This window comes from Phoenix dactylifera, chromosome 2 (assembly GCF_051530095.1).
Source record: "Phoenix dactylifera cultivar Ajwa chromosome 2, Ajwa_hap1_PhDact_Kaust_v1.1, whole genome shotgun sequence".
Lineage (NCBI taxonomy): Eukaryota > Viridiplantae > Streptophyta > Magnoliopsida > Arecales > Arecaceae > Phoenix > Phoenix dactylifera.
Window position 1 is genome coordinate 48,731,755 of NC_143191.1, and position 26,223 is coordinate 48,757,977.

Here is a 26,223-nt window from a genome sequence, read left to right on the forward strand (position 1 = left end):
TACTTATCCTCATAAATCATTATTTTTACACAAATGCTCCTAATATAACATTTCTTCAAACACTAATAATAAAAACAATATTTATTCTAACTAAAAATAAAATAAAATTTTAAAATTAATTTTTTGCCCTCCATCATGATCATCTTATAAATATTTCTTTTTGCACGCCTATCTATTAGAATTATTTTAGTTATTTTAATTTAAAATTATTAATTTTTTAATGGCGTTAGGTGATGTTGGTACATATGCAAAAATATAGATAAAAAAATAGAATAGCAAAATAATTGTATTACAAAGATATATATATATATATATATATATATTAATTTTAGAAGGGTATTTATGTAATATTTAATATTTAGAAGAATATTTTAAAAAATACCATCCATCTATTTTATTTGTACAACCCATTCTCTGTCATTTTCCTTTTTTTTTTCTTTTTCCAATTGCTTCATTCACTCCCATATTTTCCTTTCCTTCGTTTCTTTTGTCCCCCTCTTCCCAAACCCTGCCACCTTCCCTCTATAAATAGCCTTTGGAGGTTCGTAAGCCCCTCCCTACCCTCCCTTCCTTCCCCTCTTCCAAGCTCATACCCACCTCACAGTGAGAGTGAGTCAGAGTGAGAACTATATCATTTGTACATCCTCAGAGAGAGAGAGAGAGAGAGAGAGAGAGAGAGAGAGGGTTGGTATATATCACTATAAAAAGAGAGAGAGTGAGAGTGAGAGTGAGAGAGCGAGAGCGAGAGCGAGAGAGAGAGAGAGAGAGAGAGAAGGGAGAGAGGGGATGGGGAGGGGGGATGGAGGAGGGAATGGGATGCCGGGGTGGCTGGGTGGGCTGGTGGAGGAGAGCTTCTTTGTGGGGTGTGGGGCCCATGAGAGCAGGAAGAAGAACGAGAAGAACATCTTCTGCCTCGACTGCTGCACAAGCATCTGCCCCCACTGCGCACCCTCTCACCCTTCGCACCCACTCCTCCAGGTCTGCTCCTCTGCTCCTTTTCCTTTGCTCCTCTTGCTTCCTTTCTTCTTCCTATTTTTTTTCTCTCTCTTTTTTTGCCCCTTTTTTTTTCACCTTCCTCCTCCCATCTCTTTATTTAGATTTGCTTGAATTCTAGTTGGTTTGATTCAATCTTTTGGGACTAGAAATTGTAGTTCTTATGGTGCTTGGCAACAGTACTAGTGCTGCTGCTGGTTTCCTCTAAAACTAAGGCCACATGTTTGAATTCCACCCTTGTGATTTTATTTTGTCACTTCTAGTTTGAATTAAAAAAATTCATTGATAGTGTTTCTAAATGAAAATCATATGAGAAAAAATGGTCAGTTTGCCATGAAATCTTGGCATTGGTAGTAGCAGTAGTACCAAGGATAGCAGTTATGGCATCATTATAAGAAAAATACTACATGGTTGGGGAATGAATTTTCTTCTCTGGTATGCTTCTTTTCTTTGAAAATTTGAGTTTGGAATCCACTGATGGGTTCCTCTAATTTTATCTCTCTATTTTTTTTCTGAAAAAAAAAAAGACTACTGTTCTGTTTCGTTTTGCTTGACATAGAAATAGTACTAGTTGTTGCAGTACTGGAGGTGGTGGTGGTGGGAATAGGTGAAGCACAGGGATGCATGCACCTCTCCTTCTCTGCATCTCTCTCTTCATGCACTCCTTTTTGTCTGCCTCTCTCTAGAACATGTTCTAGAGAGAGAGACATAAAGTGAGTCATCTGTGGAAAAGGAGAGTGTATTTATGACTCCCTTTGATGTTGCTAGTAGTAATAGCTCACTCCACTAGAGATCCATAAGAACAATGCCAAGTTTCTCTTTAGGACTTGTCAGTGATTTAGGCAATAAATTCTCTCATGTCTTAATCATTTTCATCAGACTCCTCTTGTTTCTGAAAAATTACCCTGAAGTTTGGTTTGCTTGACTATGATATGAAATTCTTTGTTAGATATGATATCCTTGGCATATCTTTTCTTCCTTTTATCATTGCCTCAATCATGGGATTCTTTATTTTCTCAATTTTCTCTTTTTTTTTAGTCTTTTACTTTCTTTAGTGGTAGAATTATCCAACCTGTTTTGCCATCCATAGAAGCTTTTCTTACCATTCTTCAGCAATTAGTTCCCTTGGATTCACCTTATTTTTACTAGAAACTCTTGTCTTCCTTTTCTTGGCTTTGAAAACTCTTAGTCCATTTAGTCACCATTAATACTGAAAAGCTAGGCTTCCTTTTACCTTTTTCATCCGAATATTTCTCATTAATTTTTACAAGGTTAACTTTTTTTTTTTTTTTACCTCAGAGCTAACCCTATCAAGCTTAATATTTATTCAATTAAAATTAAAGATTTTTATCTTTTCAAAAAAAAAGCTGATTGTTTGGGAGAGCTGTCGTTTTTATCTTCCTTCAAGGCCAAGAAAGCTTCAACATTACCACCTTCTTTTAACTTGAGAGGAGTTTACGATTCTGCCCTCAAGCACATGGTGATCCTTTCTATGAATACGGATGTCAGAGGGGCATAAGAGTCTTTTTACCTTATGTTCTTGTCCTTCTGCAGCTCTCTCTCTCTCTCTCTCTCTCTGGCTCTCTGATGAGATTTCCTAATAATCATTTGGTCAAAATATTGTAATAAGTAGCCAATGACTCACATTGTAACGAATCCAATTATTAGCTGATCAATTTTGGGGCATTTTTGGCATGCTGAGCTAATGCATTCAGGTGAACAACTTTAAATTTCCAATTATTTGTAATACTTGGCCAAAAAAAAGCAACATTTAGTAAATCTAATTCATTCTGAATGAACTTAATTGTTATTATATGATGACTTAAATATTTCATATCAGCATTTGCTGTTGCTTGGTGCATTTGAGGTAGAAGATAATCTAATTAATCAACTCTAATTTTTAATTAATTTAGGTGAGGCGGTATGTGTACAACGATGTGGTTCGATTGGATGATCTTGAGAAGCTCATCGATTGCTCCTATGTTCAGGTAATGCAATGAGAAAATCTTAAGAGATGCGAGAAATTAGAATTTTAAGTAATTTAGACACAAATTGCAAGGGAAAAAAAAGGTATTGTTGATCCTATTTAAGGGATTTTGTTCTCAATTTTTCATTCTTTTGCAGCCCTACACTATAAACAGTGCCAAAGTGGTATTCCTGAAGCCAAGGCCTCAGTCCAGGCCTTTCAAGGGCTCTGGAAACATTTGCCTGACCTGTGACAGAATCCTTCAAGAGCCCTTCCACTTCTGCTCCCTCTCCTGCAAGGTACCCTTTTTGAATTCCATAGAGAAAATAGCACATTCTCTCTCTTCTTTTATAATAGCTAATCTATGTATCCATGCATCATATACTAAGGTTAGTTAGAAGGAAGAGCACAAATTTATCATTTGTTGGATAGGGGCAGGGGCAAGCAATTGGGAATGAGGTACCAAGGCTGGAAACAAACATTGATAGACTAATGGGTGCAATGAAATTGGGAATTGATTTGAATTGTAGGTGGATCATGTGGTGCTGCAAGGCGAGGATCTATCGAGCATTCTGTTCAGGTTCGACGAGTCGGACTTTGCGTTCTCTCACTTTGAGAATCTCCGAATGGATAGCTCCGATCTCGTCGAGGATGACGGCCAGATCACTCCGAATTCGATCCTCGAAGACCCATTGCAGTACAAGGGCTGCTCCGGGTCGAGCAACGGCGGCGGCAGGGGCAGCTCCGGGAGGCCCGAGGACTCCGAGGTGCCCAAGAGGAAGAAGGGTGGTGGCTTCTTCCCTCAGATAGTTCTTTCTTTGAGCAATAGGAGGAAGGGAGCTCCTCATAGATCTCCCCTCTCCTGATGTTCAATTCCCATGGCAAGAAAAGCAAGCCAGGCTACTGTAGAACTGAGCTATCTTAATTCTTGTTGTTAGGGTGTGCTAAACTTAACCCTATCTATGTGGGGCGCATTGTGGGCAATATCTTCTTGGCTGTGTTGATGGGTCTGAGAGCATTTCCGTTACTGACTAGGTGCCCACGGTGGACCATATTTGAGGCTCACACTGGCTACCAATTTTGTATTCAAGTAATGGAATGCATACTTCTATATCTATATAGCTCTCTCTCTCACACACTATATATATATTTATATATTTACGTAGGCTATGGCTTGTACTTGGTCTCTTTCTATACTTATTGTCTCTTGACCAACACTTCTTCCAACCCAAGCTCACGTTGGCCTTTGGAGCATATGAGTATTGGGTAAAATATTATGAGCACTTGGATGGTTTGATGTGAACTTCTTGTAGGGTGGAGGCTCTGAGATTTCTGGTCACCACTGCAATGCCACTGTACACAGGGATGCTGCTGTCCAATATCACCTGGATAGATGTTTTCCTTGTGGCTGTGGGCAGCTTCTTTTTTTTTTTTTTTACAAGAATCTTTTCCATGGGGTACTATAAATTTCACTTTCACCAAGGTGAAAAATAATATTTTACAGCTTTCCATAATAGATGGATATGACAGGGTAGTTGTGTGGGGCCTGCAAGCATGATGCATGGTTCTTAATGCCTCTCCCCTCTTGATTCCAGCCTTATAATTGGTTCTCTAACTGTCAGATGGTAAATAAAAATTTAGATATGGACATTTGAACAAAAGTTTTTCAAAATGCTAATATTATGGAAAACTTTGTGCTACAAAAATTCTTGATCACCACATGACCTAAACTAGGGATTCTATCTAGGCCTTATAAGTTTGAGTTTTGCTTGGACCTATTGATATAAACATACATGCCTGACTCGTTTAACGACCGAAATATGTTGCGGCAAAATTAGAAAAGAAGCGTAGCTTGATTGATTTCTCAGAATTTTACATATGATTTTAAGTATGAAGCCATGTCTCTAGAGATGTCTGATATCAATCAAATGCTGCTACTTTATCCACTTCTCTAAACCAGTCTTGTGGTTTCATTACAATTAGAACACATTTAAGATGATTGGCTTGATGGGAGTCTCACATGTCCATTACATGTGATGGATCTTTGCAGTACCCTACCTAAAATCCACACCATGCTCATACCCAGCCAACACAAACAAGGTCAATCTAGTAACCAAGCTTGTAGCTTATTGCTTCACACTATTAGTTTCTAGATGTCAGGTTGTGAATTCGACTTCTTAATTTTTGACCCCTCCATAGAAAACCCTAGTTAAGACCTAGATAGAGTGGGGTGGGAGGGTGGGGATGGAACTCTGGCCTCTCCAAACTTCAAAAAAAGAAAAATGGTCAATTAATGAAAAACTTGTAAATCAACCATGGTTAAATATGTCGCCGGTCTTACTAAACATGGACCCACACAACCATTCCCATGTTAAAAATTTCTAATTGGCTTCTAATAGGTAAGAAAATAATTTAGACTAGAACTCAATATATTAGCTATGCCATCCTATGAAAATCATAGTCATTTTTAAAAGATATTTGATTTGATTATGCACTCGCTTTTCGTATTTTTTCATCTTACCACACGCTTGAAAGCTTTTTATTTTTTTTTTTGCATTATATTGAATTTGATAATCATTAAACTTGACAAATTAAAACATGAGCACTTTTTGTTTCTTCTAAGCACTGACTTGCTCATGTTTGATCAAGTTATTTTATTTTCCAAAGTGTCAAATTTAATGAAACCCCTCAAATCCACTATATATTTTAATCATTTTCAGCAAAATTATATACTTCTATCTATTTTGCACAAAGGGTGACACATGACACAAGAATGATGCATGGGAAGAAGCTACACAAGGTTGAGAAGAAATTAATCATCGAAGACTTTTAATTTTGATAAGTTATATCATATAAAAGGAGACAGTGATCTTATAGAATTCCCCAACATCACCAATAACTATTTCATGATGTTGCCAATAGATTAACCAAAATGCCTTAAAATACTTAGAATTTTTATATATCACCTAATTATCCTGCAAAATTTGCAATCCCACCCGGAATAAATGAACTAATCCTCCCTGGCTTCCATCACGTGAGGGGCTATTCTACACAGAGATAGGTGGATGGATGTGCACAGAGAAATAAATTCACCGAGAAGAGCGCCCTTTGAGTCGTTTTCAGAAGGGGGTGGTCATAGGGAAGGGTTGGCTCTTATTGGGTGGGCTACGTAACTTTTTTTTTTTTTTTCAGCTTTTGGCCAATTGACCACAAGACAACAACATTCCGAATTCCCAAACCCTACATAGCATTTGAAACCGCACCTTGTCACTTGTGGACGACGCCAAAAAATTTGGCCAAAGAGATACACTTTCTTTCCAGGCAGCACATATTTATAGAGAGACAAGCAGTACAACAAACTAAATTGTCTCCTTTGTGGCCCGGCATTCGGACGGATTAATTTGGACCAAGGTCAGAGATATACCCCACCCTCTGTATCATCTACTCATGTGAGATCTATATGAATGCTGTTTTTCACAAAAAAAAAAAAAAAGAGGTTTGCAAGGCATATCTTTGGTTATCCATGAACACCATAAAACACAATTAATTAAACCATGGCTCGAGCCAATTTAAACATAAATCGAGTGACAAGGTCTTAGTCCTAGCCTAAGTGAGGATCATCATGTCTCATACCTACGCTCCTAAATTAAGCATGGGTAGCTTGCACTATAAGAGATACTCAAGGTCAGGAAGATTTGTATCTCGAAGAAGTTTGCAGAGTCATATGGTATAAGATGGTTAGATTGTGAGCTCATGTCTTAAGATTATGGTTGTGCTTGGCGCAAGAATAAGAAATAGTATCGCAGGGATGGTAATAATTATCAATATAGTTATCTCAAAAGATATTTTTATTATTGGCTAAAATATCTAAAGTAAATATAGTTATTTATAGCATAACCGGAATAACTTACTCCTTTCTTATTCCTTTTGTTTTATTTTATTCTATTCTGTTTTCAGGATGTATAATTTGTTATATTTGGAAGCTAATATTAGCATTTGGCTGTGATGGAAAAGTGATTAGATTCACAACATCATGAATGAAAAGGTTATTTTTATGTCTTTTTTTTTTTTTCAAATTCATACTTCTTACACCTTTTAACTCTATTCTTTTTATATTTAGTTTCCAAAGAATATCTATGCTAAACTTTCATCATTAGCCCTTATGTATTGCACCAATCTCCATTAGCCATGAGGCACATAAATCTTTTTGTATGATGTTTGGATTCCGTGGCATTGCTCTTATAAAGAAGATCGAACAAGTCACGGTTTTGGAATAAACATGGAAAAAAATTTGCCCCAAACACACGACAGGATAGATTCCATGTGTTTGCTAAGTTATCACAATCAGAAATTTAGCATGAAGCTATTTATTTTTCTTTATGTTTAATTTTTTTTTAAAAAAAAAGAGAATATTGTGGCCCCCCTGGTCTTATCGATCATGATAGGAAATTTGGCATCAACTTATGAAGAGTTGGCATCAATTAGGAGTCTGTCCTAAGAATTGGCCCCAAATAATGATATGAACGGACCCTTGTGGTACGTAAAAGAACAAAATTTTCATTCCAAGGGTCATTCACTTCAGTGTCCCTTCAAAATATCTTCAATGTAAAGTTAGGTATCAAAACTATACCAAACATGGTCAATGAACAAGCCCGGCCAGCTTAGGCTGGGGCAAATATATACACCATTTTTCTCAAAAAGAAAGAAAGAAGAAAAAGAGGATACGCATCATTCTCATATCATGGAGAAATGTCTTCAAGTCTTGGTTGGTTGTGGAAAATGACCTCTCACTTGAGATTCTTGGACAACTCCTTGGCCATCTTGAAACGAAAAAACTAATGGTTACCTGTTCATCACATTGGGAATTTAACTATTCACTGCCACTATAGTATTACTTTTAACTAGTTATCCTTTTCTCTTCTCTTCTCAAGGTGAGCCCATGTGTCCGTACCTTGGAGTTTAGTTGTATTGTACTGTAATTAACCAACGAAGTTTTGAACAATATGATATGTATCCCAAGTGGTATGTCACGGGGAGCTATAAAGTTTCAACAAGGATAAAAGCTTTTTTTTTTGGTGTCGCAAAAATGTGTCATGTACCTTTTCTAGAGATGCCATATGGGGCCAAAATACCGCCTCTTACATGCACATTGTGTCATATGAGATGAACGCATGACACCAGATAACTAGCCGGAAGATATTATTTGGGTTTCTTGATCCTGTATAAGTACCCAAAATATATCCAGCAAATAACCGATGTGGAACTAAACACACGTCCGCAGGAGTTTTCATATACTCTCCCCGTTCAAGCTCTGACGTCCTCGTTAGGCTAAGAGTTTAAATCCATTCAAATCTAATCAAAACACCATGATCATCCCGTGGTCAGCCTCAATGAATTCATGCTGCAGTATCTCCTAGTCCACATAGATTATGGGCCAGGTTCGCTCTGATACAATTTGTAACAACTCAGGATCTAAGCCAAAATGGCTAGTCGGAAGGTATTATTTGGGTTTCTTGATTCTGTATAAGTACCCAAGATCTACCCAGCAACTAACCGATGTAGGACTAAACACATGTCCATACGGATCCTCACACCAAATAACCCTAAGACTAAAGAGAGATCTAAGTCTAGGCAGCCCCACAAATTGCCATGGTTATTATTAACACAAGGTGGGTGCAAAAAATGAGCGATACTTTCCAATTGTACATGAATTAGATGCCAAAATATATATACATATATAAATACATTTGTGCAACAAGATATGTTGGGCATGCGTCAACATCATTTTGCATCATTCTACTTAGTTTCCTCGACAATTAGTTGGGTTGGCCAACATCCCAACTTGGTTCTATGATGCAGTTTTGGTGAATATTCTGGATATTTGCGAGGTATGTGTTATCACTGTCAAAGCCAAATATTAGACCTATCGAGCTAGATGTGTGGTTGAAGAAAAAGTTGGATAACAATCCCCCAAATTTTAAATGTTTATAAGAATTTCAGATCTAACAAGAGTACTTTTAAATGCTAGAAAATTTCAGTTTATTGCCAAGTTTGGTACACTATTCTAGATGTGGTCAAGACTTTATGACTCTAGTTGATCTCAACTGTAGCATCTAAACTTCCATAAAACATAATATATATAGTTGGAAATTGTATGTATGTTTAGTTGAATGATCTTGTTCATAGTTTTAATAAATTGCCGAACGGCTTGGCCCATCTTTCTTCTTAGTGCCTGGTCTATTTTCTGTTGGCAATTATAATATTGTCTCATGGAGTAATTATATGCGAACTATAATAGCAATTGATTCCAATATTTTCTTCATCCTACCCTTAAGAGGAGAGATTAACTCGCGTCTAAGTAGCGTACATAATTCTGCTAGACAGTGAAAAGTTTTAGTTGCACTAGGTCAGTGCACGAAAGATAACTTTAAGATTCTTGCATGGCTTTTTATCAAGAACTTCCAAAACCCAAGACATAACGGTCAGAAACCCCAAGTGCAAATAAAGTTTAAAGGCTTTAAAAGTTGATTTGCAAAGAGGAACTTTAATTCTTACTTAATGCATGTTTGATTTAATTTTGCAGATTATTATCAACATATTATTATAATAGTATATATATTGTAACAATCTATTCCATCATATAACATGATATAGTCATATAGTAAAAATAACATTTGTTCTAGTAATACTATATTATATGATCAGAATATTAATCATTATATCACTGCAAGAGATATAGCATTATTTCTCTCAGAAGATGGGACTTTACATTGAGAACAATATGTGCTTTCATAAATCAAATTTTAAGAGAAAATTAAAAGAAAAAAAAATACTGTATCAAGCTTGGCGAGCTATTGAATTCTTCAGTATATTGAATTACTTTATTAAATAAAATTAGGAAGAGCACCATTTCAGAAAAGAAAAGAAGAAGAAAAAAAAGGAGAGAGCCTAACCATGTCCTCCAATGAAAAGATCTACTAGCTTTTCCTAGTTCCTAGAAGGGAATAAAGGTTTTTTGGATGCATGGCAAGTAGCAGGAAAGGGAGGAGGAGTTGCCCAAACCAATGCGTTTCAAAGCAGTGGGCGCTCCAGGAAGGGAATGGAATGAGCATTCCAAGGCTGCAACGTTTGAGGTTTATATTAGAGAGAGAGAGAGAGAGAGAGAGCGTCTATGGCCTGCTCGGCCTGCGAGGGGAGGAGAGTTCGAGGAAGCCTACGGACGGGCCCGAGGGGGGCTGCCTCCGTTGTGTTTTCGTCATCACCTGAGAAGAGAGCAAGCCATCTTTTCACTACGTACACCTTGTAAACTGTGAAAGGTTTGTGCTCTGTTTTGGATTGGAGTGCTCAACTACCTCTCATTACCATCATGGGTTTAATTAATTATGCCGTAGTTAGGTGTTGTTTTTGCTTTATTTTTTCTCAAAAAAAATAATTTTCTGACAAAAGGAGAATCGAAGAAGTAGATTTTCTGTGTTTTTTCTTTTCAAAAAATCTATTTTTAGCTTTCTCTTTCCGTAGAAATATTTCTTAGATCTTTTTTAGCTAGATCTAACACTATAAATAAGGGTACGGTATAAAGTTCGTAGTTTTTTTTTTGGGTAGAAGATAATTCTAGTTGAGTTCTCCACACACAACGGATGCACAATACAATACTGGAACATACGTCGAATGGAGGATATTTTTGTTTGTTGATTCACAGGGAAGATTTCTTGGCAACCAACTATTCCATAGTTTCAATTGTGATACATGATGATGTAAACTTATTCTATACATTAGATGTGGTTCAAAATGTGTATTACTAAGATCTCTTGAATTGTACTATCTTCGAGATAAATTGGTAAGAGACTAAGAGCATGAATTTGGGGTGGAGCCCCGCTTTCTTTTCTTTTCTTTTAAACTTGGTTTTTCGCATTAATTTTTGAAATCTTCTATTTGCTAGTAGTCTGTATCTTTTTTTATATCCTATGTGCTAGTTGAAGTAAAAATCCAACAATTTTTTCCATGCTAAGTTAGAAAAGATTTTTGTAGATTAGTTCATTAAATTTTTTATATTTACAAATTAATCCCTATCATTTTCATATTTATATAAAATTCATATGAAGTTCTTTGTTGTATGTACAAGATTGTGGTAGAGGAAAAGTGCCTTTGATTTAACAATGAAGGTATCTTGGTAATCTTCTCCCTCACTTCATTCTCTTTTCTACTTCACCCTCTTCTTCTTAGGACATGGCCACTAGCAAACTAATTTATGGAGGGGCACAAATTAATGCATCAACTAAGAACACAAACTAAAAGTATATCTAAAATATGCAAAAAAAATACCATTGAGAAAAATATAAGCGGAATATTTCATTATCATTTATTAATTTAATCGAACTAATGTATAAGCAATAAGATACAAGATTTCAAGAATTAAAATATAAATTTAAAAAAGACAAGGATTGATATACAAATATAAAAGATTTTAAAGACTAATCTATAAGCAACCTAACTAGAAATTGGTTTTGGAGGTTTGGACCCATGTCATAAGAAGTTCACATGAGTTCTATGACCAAGATAGCTAACTGGACAGTAGCCCAAACAGTGCAACCTTCATTTCATTTAATGGAGATTCCATGATCAAATACAGCGAGATGTGTCTCCGAGTTCTTGACCCAAGCAATTTCTTGATTCATTTCTTGGAAATGATATGCCATGCTCCCATGCGTTCATCTTGATTCTCAAAAAATAAAGGGCCATGATTGATATTTAATTTCATGATTCTACCCTTGGTGTGTCAGATTTATATTTTGGGCCTGGACCCAACATGTGGGTCCGAAATTTAGGGTTGAATGGGTTTTAGTCCCCATTAGATTCTACCCGGCCCAGCTGCACCCCTTCATCCAGGTCATAGTGGGGGTCTTCGATCTCAAGTTGTGGGTGGTCCTCCGCACCAAGAAGTCGGTGAACCGATACATGCCATTAACCTAAGAAGGAGAAATTACACCCTACACTGCACATACCGCATGGCCATGCATTCAGCCAATCGCATTCGCTCATTCTTGCAGGGGTGCACCGAGATGAAGATCCGATGAATAGAGCCCGCAGAAACGAACAGTTGTGATTGGCTGCATGCACGACCATATGGTGAATATAGCGTAGGGTATCATTTCTTTCTAAGAAGAAGAGGTGGTGTTTATTGGAGATGGGGCTCAGCCTCTGGATGTGGAGACCACACCACACCCAACTGCAGCACAGGTGGTGGACTAAGGATGGTAGCTCACTGACATCTGAGTCAAATGGAGAGGAGGAGGGACATCATGGGTGGGGTGTCCTGCAGGCTGAGAGGGGAAAAAGGACAGAGATCATGTGGCTAAAGGGTACTAATTTGCAGCCACCCCCTGTAATGGGACTGCCATGTCATGGCCAGAGGAAACCAACTTGGGGTGTGCATTTTATTGTTGCCACCTGAGTGTTCTACATCTTATTGACCTTTTCTTCACTTTTCTTAACTCTAACCAAATTTGTTTAGCCTCCATGCCAATTGTAGTAGCTTCTCAAGATGATGACATGGATGCCAAAGGATTTTTGTATGTGAGCTCTTGCAGAAAAAGTTTTTTAAATTTTTTTTCTTTTTATCATCATGCTATGGAATAGAAAGAAGAGTGAAATTTTGGCAGGATTAATTCCCCCTTGCTTGGCTGCCACTTAATGATTAGCATTTGTTGAAACAAAAGATTTAAGAACAGAAATTCCAAATTATTGGCTTTGGGGGTCACTTGTCATCTATCAGTTATGTATTAACTAAGTTCTTTCCAATGCAAAAAGAAAACATGCATATGCATGTATGAAATAAGGGGTGTGTACTCATCAGTTGGGGATAAAAGTAAAACAAAATAAGGTCAGCTCTGGATAATTTAGTGGCAATCAATTGAAGGGTTGTGAATTTTGTCCTAGAAATTTGTTTGCTATACTCTACTTAGTAGTATATAAAGAACACTTAATCATAGTCGATAATTAAATCCCTAAAACATTATGAAAAGCAAACTCACTTACTAAATATCATTTAAGAAAAAATGTAATGCTAAATATGGCTTCGTAAGGATGGAGGAACCATTATTTCGGAGAGCATCAGAGATCATGGGAGTCTTATATGCTTAAGGCCATGCAAAAGATCAAAAGATTTGGCACCATAAACAAAAGCTAGCATGGATTATTCATGATGTATTCACTTATCAATTATATCCACCAAATGTTCGAGCGATTTTGTTATGCAAAATTCACTCAAATCAATTTCATGATCCTATCCTATAATTCATACGAGTAAATGGCGTCGGGTTACCCACACGCATGGATCTAAATGTATTCAATATCCACAGGACATTCTAGCGAAAATATTTTCATTATCGGTCAAGTTGAATTCCTTGCAGCAGCATTTGGATGTCCATTGCACACTAATCCAAGCATAAGTTCCTACATATTAATGAAATTCTCCCATTCTATGCATTCATTAGGTATTCGGCTAATCAATTACGGAAAATAGCCCAGGCAACCTATGGCTTGATGAAGGATTTATAGCTCAGCTGTTGATAAATGCAACTTGGGCTAGAGGATTTGGTCCCATAGATTACCTTTCTTTTTGCCATGCATGTGAATCTTCTAATGTTTGATCATGTCGAGTAACTATTTTGGTCAACAGTCAATTGACAAAATGATTGTGGATTGGGAGGGAGTGTTTGGATTCCCTGAGGACCATCATCGTGGACTCCAAAAAGTAAAAAGCAAATTGCAACATCTTTTCCCCATCCAAAAAGAAAAACTGCCAAAACACTTGCAAAGAAAATTATAGTACTATTTTCTTCATCAAAGATTCTGTTTCGATGCTTTGATTTTTTTTTTTTTTTGGTTGACATATGTTCAATATTCCCTTTTAATCAAAAAAAAAGATCATATATTAGATATCGAATTTTATAATCTAAGGTAACCGGACAGTGTAATATAAGCCTTAACCAAAGTTTCATCAACGTAGCAATCTAACTTGCCATCAAGCATTCCCGCACGAAGCCTACCACCCTGCGAGAAGAAAATTTGAAGGGTTTATTTGTGTATGGATGTGTCATTAATGTATATCGAGGTTTATCGATTCCCTCATTATTTGTTACTAAGATTCTCCAAAAATGCACCTAAGCAGAATATGTTCCATATAATTAGCAAACATGCTTCTATTGTCGAAGTTATAATATTGTGTGTGTTTTATATAAGTGACAATACAAATATTTACCTCATTGATCTCCAAGATTGGTTATACCATAAGGGATAGCAATCCCCCACCACTCTTAAATGTTACCAACTTTTGTGAATATGAGAATCAACCATAGGTCTCTTACAAAATCGAGAAGAGACCTTCCTCGAAACCTAGCTAGTGCAGTCTCTAACAAAGGCATAGATTGCATGATAGTGTGTTCATAACAATAACTCTGAAAAGAAAAACGAGCAAAATACAAGTAGGAGGAAAATAGAATTATGCTAAACAACTCATATACATGGTTTGGAAAAATATTAGTTTTTATTTTTCTTTTATAGTCCAATTGATTGGAGTGTGAATAAGGGATACAGAGGTTATAAAAAATAGAATCCAGCTAATTAGGAATAGATGAGAAACAGAGTCTGAAAAAAATAAAATGAGACTACCTTATTAATTACATTTTTATATAGATATTTGTATGAATTAAAAATATTCCAATGCAGATAAAATTAGCAGTATAGATTAGCATTCTTGATGGACTCATGAATATGGGGTTAGTCCACACCTCACTGAGCAACCCCTGAACCATGTCAGGATTTGGGGTACATGGATTTGCATGCATTTTGAAAAATTCTGCAGGCAACTTGTACTGTAACGACCAATGCATGTATATAACTATTTGGCTAATTACATAAAGTGTACCATGTCCCAATCAATCATTTTGTTTTCACTTTGGTAGTTTAATGCATGCTGTGAAAAAGAAAAAAAAGGAAAAAAAAGGTCTTGCATTGTTGGGAAATAAAAATTTGTGGCAGTGCCATGGGCCTCTCTACCAATAGCCCAAGAGGTAGGTGGTAGCAGGATCAGGGCTGTCCTCAGACTGTTACAATGACAAGTCTTGTCATGACCTCAATTAAGCTCATGGCATCATGGGTCTCCAAAGAGTGGGATCCACACCATGACCCATAATGGCTTGATAGCCAATGTTGGTTCTTATACCTTTTTTTTTAAAAAAAAAACAAAAAACAAATCCGAACTTTATTGTGTTAAAATTTTATGCTGGTGGATTGAATGAGCCCCACTCTCACTCACCTGATGCTATATTAAAGTTAGAAACCGTTGGAGCAATGGCATTGGTAGCTCAGTGTCAGAAAAGATTCTTGGGGTTTCATGGTCGTTTCAGAAAGCATCAACTAGATTCATATTTTGAGTTAGTCTTATCAATGTGAATTGCTAGATGGTTATGTAGGTTAAATCCTAGTTAATTAGTTTGTACTTTTTTTTTTAAGGAAGAAGTTTGGTAATTTTTTTTTTGTTTTCATGAATCAGAACAAGCTCTCGTATGGGTCCCTATACCAATCTTCTTTCATGATTTTTTAATGGCCATTATTGTAGCATTATGATGCCCATTGCGACCCTTTCAGGGCATGGCTATTGCTTTCTGAACTTCTACAGTGACTTATGCATCACTCATGACTGTAACAGCAGCTTCATATAATTGCCATCATTTTCACTATTTAAAGATTTAAAGATTAGTTTTCCTGCAATTCAAATTTAGAAATTATAAAGTGTCCACCAAAACATTCTCTTTCTTTCTTCAATGTATGCATCATTGCATTGACTAATAACAGTAGTTATATCAAGAAAAAAATATTAAAAATATAGTTTTTAAAAGTCTCTTGGTCAACTAACAAATATGTTATTGATGTCATTAGCTTAAAGTGACCAAGAATGGTTTCAAGCTATGCATGTTATATAGTCGTAACAAAAATAATAACTCTATTATTGCTTTTCGAAATTAGGTGAACGATCAATTAGATGCACTTGAATGTGTGGCCTCACATAATGGCCAATATGAGACAGCCAAAAACTAAAAATGGAAAACATACCGTGCATGATATTGTCGCATCTAAAGAATTCCATTTGAAACATAGAGTAATATAATTTCATTACTGGCATTCTTGACAAATTATACCATGACATAGAGATAAGACCAAGAGCAACAATTTTCAAGGCGCTTTTGGTTCAGGATTAAGGGTAACTATTAGCAAGTTATAAAGTGTTCGAAAATTATAGAACATCATATTGCATTAGTTAGATAGAATATTGGTTTCAAGGATATGAATATATAATCTAAGATTTGGGCAGCAAAAACATGAATATATATTTTAAGATTTGGGCACCAAGAGGACTTGGATCTAATCAAAAATATGTTTGCTCTTGGGAGAGATCTAGGGTTCGAATCCAAGTGGTGGCAAACTATCGTCGTATTATTCAAAGATTTTAAGATTTGGGGTGTTTAGCGGCTAGCTAGAGTCAAAAATGACAAAAATCTATCAAATGTGAACTACAATTTTAATTGAACATTCTTACCTGGATAAGGTAAAGAACATTTCCCTCAAACTAGGAGCGCTCTCTCTCTCTCTCTCTCAATAAGTAAAGCTATCTTAGGGCATACTTAGTTATTTAACTCAAGATATATTAAGTTTCCAGCAGAAAAGGAAATATTTTTCTTTGTTTATTATCTATAATGATCTTTGAAAGTCATACAATGATGCAAATAAAGGTACAATGATAGTGATTGATATTAGATCCTACCTTGAACATCAAAACACCCATCAAATGGATGCAACTATTTAGCACTCACCTTATATATAATTTAAGATTCTTCATCAGATCATTCACCAACTATTCAAGCAGGTTCACTAAACATTGATTCACGAATGGATGATGATAGAAGGCTTAATTCAAAGAGGAGGACATAAACAAAAACATGAGAGTATCTCAATTTTCGAGTGGGCTAAGGCAAAATAGATGCTTGCAAGTAACTTGAGGCTAAAAGAACTATTTAATAGTTCCTACCGTAGGCTTTAGCTTATCTTATGTTCTCTCTCTTCCTTTTTCATTTGCACACTTTGCTACTAGCCAATTAGTAAAATTTAAAATGAACACCTTATTCCTTTCCTCCCTCCCCCTCCTCTCTCTGTATGTATATGTATGCGTGCACACATATTATCTAGGTCTCATAAAGTTTATAATAATTATTATAATGGTTTCAAATTGATCTCCATTATATAAACACACAACGATCTCCATTATATAAACACACAACCATTAGCACATGGGCATATATGATATACGCTAAGTAAAACATTTTGAATAAATAAAAATAAATTTAAAAACACGACAAACTTATAAAAAAGAACATACAAAAGTAAAATATATCAAAGAAAATAAAATATAGTAAAATATTAAAAATAATAGATAATATAAAAGTACAACTTAAGAAATATTTAAATTTGAGAAAAATAATTACAAATAGAAAAAATAGATAACATAGAAAACAAAGTATGATAAGTATTAAAAGGTTATGAATCTAAATACTCCATAAAATCAAAAGGATAGAAATATAAAACAAAATAAATCAATTTAAAAATATTGGCATAATTCATAGAATGAAAAAGGAATATAAAATAAAATAATAACAATGAAATAAAGTACCATAGCTAGGGTAAAAGGTGCACATATTTTAGTAAAAATGATATAATTTAAAAATAAAATGAAAAATAAACAAAATCAAAGTTAAAATCAAATAAGAAAGTGATAATAAAAATGAGTATACAACAGAAAATGTAAACATACAAATATTAGTTAAAAGATGAAATCCTAAGTAGTATAGATAGAAATTTCAGTAACATGATAAAAAAGAACATGCAAAGCTAAAAATTAAAATTAAAATTTATTATAATATAATAATGGAATGTAGTGTGATATGAGCATATAGCATTTAATCTTCAGGTGCAAGAGAGATGGTGGCTTAGTGGGATGTAAGAAAATTGGCATAATTAAAATTGGAGAGAGGGAGGGGAAGTTTAGGTTGGGAGGGGATAGTTTGAAGGGGTTTAGGATGAGATTTGATAATGAGAAGAGAATGAGATGGTAGTTTATAAAAGTCGGGGATGAAAGTGAAAGGGAGCAGGGAGAGGGGGAGGAAGAGGGAGTGGAGGATGGAGAGATGAGAGATCCATGTAAGAGGGAGGGGAGTGGAAAAAGGATGTCTGAGGGAGAAACCAAATTTTAGTTATTTTGTTGATTTTTTTATTATTTTGTTAGAGAAAGTCTAATTTGTTGGAATTGTACTTGTTTTTTTAAATACATCTAATCCAATTGTAAAAGGAAATAAAGAGTATCCATGTGATTGAAGCACATAAATAAATAAATAAATAAATAAATAAATAAAGGCATATCTAATTTATTAATCATATTGTTTTTGCAAATAGGAGAACTAAGGATATTATGGTTACAGAGATTGACAAATCAAATCTAAAATGGAATATACCTCACATAAATAAATAAATAAATAAAGGTATATCTAACTTATTAATCATATTATTTTTGCAAAGAGGAACTCAGGATATTTTGGTTACAAAGATTGATAGATGGAATAAAGAAGCATGTCTATCTCTTTTAATAATATTGCATCTCTTTTAGTAATATTGTGATGTTTATATTTGACTGGCAGAGGGAAGCCCATTCATATTATTAAAAGATGACTGTACAGGGAGGAATACAGGTTATGAGAACATATTGATGAAGAAAAGAAAGGAAACAAAAGATTAATTGAAGCAGTTAAAAAGTTGGACTTGGACAATACAAAGTTTTCTTCAAAGAAAAGAAAAACTAGTTGCTTTTTTTTTAATTGCAGAAGATAGACCAATCCCTAGTCAGTGCTAATGCAGATTTGAGGATGGCTTGGTTAGTTTTTGCCTTTTTGAGAAAAATATGCCTATTTCTCTCCTTCCAAATGTATAACAAATATCCATAATTTGCCGATCTCTAGCAGGCTTGAACTTATCAAAACTATTTGATTTCTCCAAGAGGTCTGAAAATAAAAAAGTGGAGTTCAACTTGAGATGTTAAACTCCTAGAAAATTGGCTTCCGAATCTTCATGAATGTACAATATGCATCAAAAGATGGTGCACCAATTCAGTTTTATTATCGCATAGAACACACATTTCATTGACCTAAACCCCCTCTATCTATCATATTGTTCTTTTGTATTCAAATTATCAAAGTCTTTGCCCTCGAATTTGCTCGCTCCTATGAAGCTTGGTATGGTCCAAATCATTGTAGTACTTGCTAGCTGCATCCTGTGCTGCATTACCAATCATCTAAGTTTAAGTTCTTCGTCATAATTTTGGTTAGGCTTCTTTAACAATAGTTCTCAAAACAAATAAATAAATGAAGTGGTTTATATATAGTTTATCATTCAAGCAAATTTTAAGTTTCATACATGTCTAGAAAAGGCCGACACGTAATGCATTATAGTCAGAGTAGTCATAAAAAAACAGCAGTATGCTCAGGAGATAGAGAAGACTTATACATTGCCATATCAAGAGTGACATGTTTAACAAACTCCCATGGGTGTACTACCTTGTCCAGGACTAGTTTAAAGCTACATATTTTATTTAGGTCATACGACCCAAAATCATCTTCATCAAGTTATTTCCAATCATATGCATACAAAAAAGTATTGAAATCAACATGAATGACAGGAATATGACCTATCTTACATGAAGACCTCAACAACTCTATCATGCAGGGGATGGTGAAATGCTCAGAAGAAACCTATTTGGCTGTGGTCTTGACAATGACCATCTCCCTATAAGCCTTATGTTGCTTAGAGTGGTCCAATATGGTGCAGCCGACTACGAGACATAATGAAGGTTTAATTCATTTCATCTCATAGTTGAGGACCTTATCTATTACTTAGGGTTGCTGAACCCGAGGCCTGATATGTGGTCCAAAATGTCCAATTTACCTTGCTGCAATTTAATCAGAGATTAGTTAAAGCTATGCAATTGCACTGTGTATGTTGAAGAGGACATAGGCTTTTTACCTAGTTACTATAGTAGAGAAAGGTTGGGGTGTCCTAATGCCTGCAGTAGTTCTGCATGCTATGGCAGTCTCCCACATATTTTGGCTGTCCAAGGGGTATGGATTGGAATAATGGATCCAAACTGATGATGTACATAGGGGCATCAATATCCACAGCCTTAAAAGCTCTCTCTCTCTCTCTCTCTCTCTCTCTCTCTCTCGTGTGCGCATGCAGAAATGTAGAAGGCTTGGTTTGGCGCTGCATGCATTGGATTTGGGTTGTATCTTTCACAGAAAAGAATGTTTCACCTCCTTTTGTGACATAAATCGTTGGAATACTATCTATTATTGGATTTGATCCAATGACTCTCGCCATATGAAAGTGATGCTTAGATTTCTGTCATCATCCATGTGCTACTTCTTTCGTAGCTATAGATATAGGGCTACCTTTTTCAGCATCTCAGCATTAATAGCTATTTCAAGATCCATGCATATTGAGAGAAGAAAGAAATAAGAATGCTTTACTTTTTGTGTAAGGCGTGGTCCAATGGTTAATTTCATGAAAAAAGATCAATAGTTAAAGATACAGCATGAACATGTGCTTATTTTAATGGATAGCAATCGATAATTCTGCTGCATGCCAATTGTGATTAGCATGGTTCATAAGGGGCCAATTCATCTGATCCATAGCTCTCGTGGCATGCACGAGTTGGCCCTTGCTTTAGCGAGCATATCTACCAACTATCTTGAACTAGTAAATGATATTAGCAAATGATGTAAATGTTTTCAATAGTAAATGGCGACAATGGAGTTGAAGAAGGGACTTTCTATGATGGGCAACATATTTGCAAGCTCATTGATGACGAGTGTACAAAGTTCTAGCTAGCTTTGATGTACAAGACATGGGAGACCAGAGAGTAAAATAAATGGGTTCACTTATAGGATGCCCCGAGTTAATCTTAGCTATATACTTTTGATGAAAGTTTATGCAGTCCTTATATAACTATTAAGTATTGGTATAGAAAAAAACCCACAAATTACGCAATTAAGGAGTCATCAATGAGGCTGAATTCCAAACCACCAAGCCTGCATGGTTTGCAAAATATGGTGTTCATTTCACCACTTACTATCTACCTCATCATTTTTCATTATTTATATGCGTGTATTTGGATATGTGGAAGCACAGATGGTTTTGATTTTCCTATGTAATTAAAAACAGTGTTGCACTAATTATTTACCTTGATAAATATACTAACTTTCTTGTGTCTCGCTCTAATTAGAGTAAGTGGGGTACTAAGTAAAAGATGAAGTGGTTATAAAGCTGCCAGAATCATTTCTCATATGACATGCAAGATAAGGTGCCAAATTTTTAATTACAAATTTTGTTTCTAATTTTTAATACTAATTTTGATATGCCTTCCCTATGAACAAAAAATCTCTCCCCATCCTTGAGACAAAAGACCATCTTGAGTTTGATCCTTATCTTCCTTGAGATCCACCTTCATTGTGGCCATCACATGGTTGGTAAGGAAACCACCACTCACAAACATAAGAAATGCCCCAAAGCTCCCAATGATTGCAGTGCTCCTGCTCCATCTTTCACTGAACCTGAGGAATCTGCACCAAATCTGACTTGGGGTCTCATCCATCCCTTTCCCTCCCCATGTCAGCTTTCACATGTAACCATGCTCTCCTACCTCTCTCTCTCTCTCTCTCTCTCTCTCTCTCTCTCTCTCTCTCTCTCTCTCTCTCTCTTCTTTGGGCTTAATTTGATCCCAATTCACTCCCTTTTCCAATCCTTTTGACCACAAAGGGGGCACTTGTAAGGAAAAGGAGCCATTCTATTATTGAGCCATTGATGTTGTTTTGTTGCATAGTGTCTCCCATTGCACATACAACAGTGTTGGATGGTGTTGTGGAATGAGTGTGTGTGATGGTGAGGACAGGATATTGGGTTTGGAAAGTGGGAAGAGAAAGGAAAGGGAAAAGAAAACAAAAGATATCTGATCTGCTTTCTTTTGGATCAAGCCCAATAATTCTAGTGAAAGGAACAGGACACCCCTTGTTGGGCCCCCACTGCTTCTGGCCTCTTGTTTGCAGGAGAAAGGGAGGCAGCCCTTAGCTGTTCAGATCCCCATCATTGTACATGGCTTTGACCATTGGTCTCCCATTTGTCCATCTCTCTCTCTCTCTCTCTCTCTCTCTCTCTCAATTCTTACAGTCTCTATAGAGGATTTACATTTATCTCATCATGGTAAAAGTTTTGATTCCTTGTTTTGGGCAAGGTTAAAGCAGCTGCAATGGCCATGGATTGACTTACATACCTTGCTTTCTCTCTATAGCTCTCTGAGTCCTAGAATACTTCACCATGTTATCTCCATGAGTATAAATCATGTTCTAAAAATACATGCGCATAACTAGGGTATCGGCTGGCCAGGCCAGTTCGGTCCCCAAGTTCAAGTTTAGCCCGGATTTGAAAGCTCGAACTCGAGCTATGCCTGGTCGGAGCTGGAACTGAGCAAAGTTTTGGAGGCCTCCATTTATTTTGCACCAATGTTGAAGGCCAGATCTGCTATGCAAATTTTTGGACTTCCTAGGTTTGAAGATGAATTTAGAACCTAATTCTCAGATCAGGCCTGAGTTACTTGGGCCGATCGCTGGGCTAGCCTGATTCCTTGACAGCCCCTTACTGTATGAAGCCAAAGTAACAATGCTATATATAGAGAGCATCTGAGGTGATTTACTTGTACCAAAAATGGTAAAAAAAAAAGAAAAAAAACCCTCGAGGTTTATCTTATCATATGTTTTAAGATGTAGGAGTGGTACCAGCTAGAGTGCACTGCTCATTGCATTCATTATACACAACTTCAGCAGCAGTCCATCTACAATTAGTTGAAAATCCTCAAGAATCTTGGAAGGGTTTGAACTTTGAACCCCATGATCTTCTCAAACTACAGAAAGAGAGATACCAACACTTGAGGATATGAAACACTAGTTGATCTTTGAATGTTGGATTTCGAAAGGATATGTGAGTTTTCAGTTTTCTCTTGTTTTGAAAAGCCACTGCTTTGACATCATAGGCCTCAAATGGAGAAAGGGAGTTATTGCAACCAATCTTTTGATAACCTTAACACCATTGCTAAGTGAGTGTTCTAACCTTAGTTCAACAAGATGATGCAGCACTTGGTCTGGCCTGGACCAAGCAAGCTCATCAGGCTCACGTTTAGGACTTGGTTAGGACTATGTCAAATGGGAGTCAATACTATTCTACTTTTTTGCACTGATCTTGTTCCCTTGTTCATTGGTGGGCTAACAAATTGCCCAAAGTTTTAGCTAAATAGCCCATCATTAGCTAACAAATAGCATGGACTTGGCCTGGATCAGCACAAGTCGCCCATGGGCTTACTCCCTGTTTAAAAGCCGAATTATTCTGCTATCCATGAAGAACTTTGGGCAGCAAAAATTTTTAGCAAAGAGTGAGAATTCTAGCTTTGTTATTGCAGGATTGGAAACTCCATTGTAACCTACCATGTTGAATCAAATCGAGAATGCACTTTAAATTCCTAGTGCAGCACATGCTTAGCCTCAATATATCCCAATTTCATGCCTTTGAATCCTAAATCCTAGTTAGAGCAATCTAGCCAAAGATCAAAGTAAAATAGTCTGCAATTCAATTCAAGATCCTATGTCACTTCAAAGATCAGAATGTAGGGTGAATTTTTTTTGTTTTTTTTGTCATACAAATAAGTAATTGTCTTTAGGAAAATTTTAAAGTTTAGAAAACTAGAAAACTGAGAAAATAATAGGAAATCTTCATTCGAATAGTCATTTAAGCTGAGGTTGAAGTTCTAAGATCACCTTCTTACTGTTCCAATATTTTATTGCAACAAGCTCAATAAACATAGGCACCTTTTCGATAAAATCACCGCTCATCCTAAAAGGATAAGCTAATAGGATGGGATAGATTTATTGATATATTTTATATTTTCTTACACTCCTCCTCACATGTGGGCTGGACTTTTTTTTAATGGGTGAGCCTAACATGTGAAATTTTCAATAATTAGGTTAAAAAATGCAAAGACAGGATTCGAACTCAGTACCTCTGCTCTGATATTAGAATAAAATCACTACTTATCTTAAAAGCTTAAGGTAATAGGATGAGATAGATTTATTTATATATTTTATTTATTTTTTTTCTTCTTCTTCTTCTATTTTGTAGGAATCGACATGCCAAATACATAGGCTTAGCACATATTGAAATGAATGCCAGCTGATATTATTATGCAAGCACCTATTAATTTGTTGCTCAACTTGGATAGGTCAAGTCAGGTACAGACTTGCCCCCAGCCCGATCGATGGAATGCGAAATAAAAATCCAAATCAACTGGATCACATGCCTGAACCCCAACTCCAAAATTCTAAGTTGAGTTCGATCGGAAAGGCAAAACCATAATTGCTGGTTTTCTTTCAGAAGACGCCATATTTTTCGACCAAAATATCTAAAATTTTGAACATTTTAGATCACCGGTCCAAGATTGCAGAGGAATGGTCAATGATTCTATTTGCAATAGCTATTCAATTTAAGTCCAAGACGGCTTGGTGAGGTTTGACACTGTTCAAACTAGCTTTGCCACTAAACAATGAAGAAAAACATGTTCAATGTCCCAAAGGCTTGATATTGATGAATCTTCTATAACATACATGTATGATTATAAGGAATCCTAGTACAATCACAAAATAATGTTCAATAAATAGGTTACAGGAACCGGGTTTAGGTACATGAACATGTCTCTTTGCTATGTAGCAAGAGGGGGTTGCTAGATGTTGGGGGGAATAAGATTTTTTTCCCAAATGACATAAATGCCCCTAAGAAGCCGTACAACTTCCGACCCCGGACGGCCGAAGTCGGCGTCCGACTTCGGAACGCCCGACCTCGAGACCTCCGACCTAAGAAAAACCCCGATGTTCGAGGTCTACTCTTGTCAGCCACCTACTACGGCCGTGTGCCTCTGAGGTCTGGCCGAGGACCATACCCTGACGCCCCTCTGGCATTTATTGCGCGTGGTCGCTGTAACTCTCCGGCTTACTCCACAATAAATGCGGATCTCCGGCTTACTCCACAATAAATGCAGATCTCCGGCTTACTCCACAATAAATGCGGATCTCCGGCTTACTCCACAATAAATGCGGATCTCCGGCTTACTCCACAATAAATGCGCATGGCTCCTGTCATCTACGGACTCTCAGCTCTCCACGGCAAATCAGCCCAGCAGAGTCTAGTCAACTATGATAAGTCTCCGATCTCGGCCATACCTCCGACACCAATGCAATAATTCGCCTGATAGCGTGCTAGTTCGGGCTGTACGACGCCCTCACCGCCGACATCAGTGCAATGATTCGCCTGACCGTGCGCCGACCCGAATGACATGCCGAGCCGTACTACGGCTTCGCCCTGTTACATCGCAGGTAAACCGACCCCCGCCTATAAAAGGGAGCCTTGGCCTCTCAGGAGGGGGTTGGAAGATTGAAGCACTCTACAGACACTGTTCATCTCCTTTCTACACTACTTGCCCCCTCCCTGACTTGAGCGTCGGAGGGCCGGCGCCGGAAAACCCGGCCACCGGCTCGTGTGCAGGCACCCAGACGGAGGACGCCGCCAGCTGACGGATCGCCGCCTCGCCGCGTGGGTCAGCCGTCCCTTCTCTCCGACCGCCCCAGACGGAGGACGCCGCTCGCCGACGGACCGCCGCCCCGCCGTGAGAACACGCCGCTCCCTTTCCTCGACCGAAGATTGCCCTCGGGTCCAATTTCCAGCAACAGTTGGCGCTAGAGGAAGGGCCCGAGTAGCAGTCATGAAGTTGAGAAGTAAGGGAGCCTCTAACATCTCCCGGCGTCCCCCGCAAAGCCCTGGACACTCCGTCCAGAATTCTCCAACTCCGGCTGACCCAGTTCCTCAGGTCCAGCCGGAACAGTTCGACGCCTTGGTACAGCAAGTCCAGGCCCTGGCTGCCGCCGTTCAGAGTCTGCGGCGTGAGGAAGCCTTACCTACGCTCCCCCCACGGGCTCAGGCCCCGCCGGAGTGTCTCCCCAACGGCCCGGTTTTCCCAAGCCAAAACTTGCATGGCTCTTCTAGAGCCAACAACGGAGAACGAGCTTCTCCCC

At 37.1% G+C, this 26,223-nt stretch overlaps 1 protein-coding gene across 1 annotated transcript; it reads left to right on the forward strand.

The window, feature by feature from the left end:
* Positions 1–560: 560 nt before the first annotated feature.
* Positions 561–4,093, forward strand: LOC103721251 (protein RGF1 INDUCIBLE TRANSCRIPTION FACTOR 1-like). The gene is made up of 4 exons (XM_008811379.4): positions 561–978; positions 2,907–2,981; positions 3,118–3,258; positions 3,490–4,093. Exons 1-4 carry the CDS (start codon positions 787–789, stop codon positions 3,823–3,825), a joined length of 744 nt encoding a protein of 247 aa, XP_008809601.4. The 5' UTR covers positions 561–786; the 3' UTR covers positions 3,826–4,093.
* Positions 4,094–26,223: the final 22,130 nt, after the last annotated feature.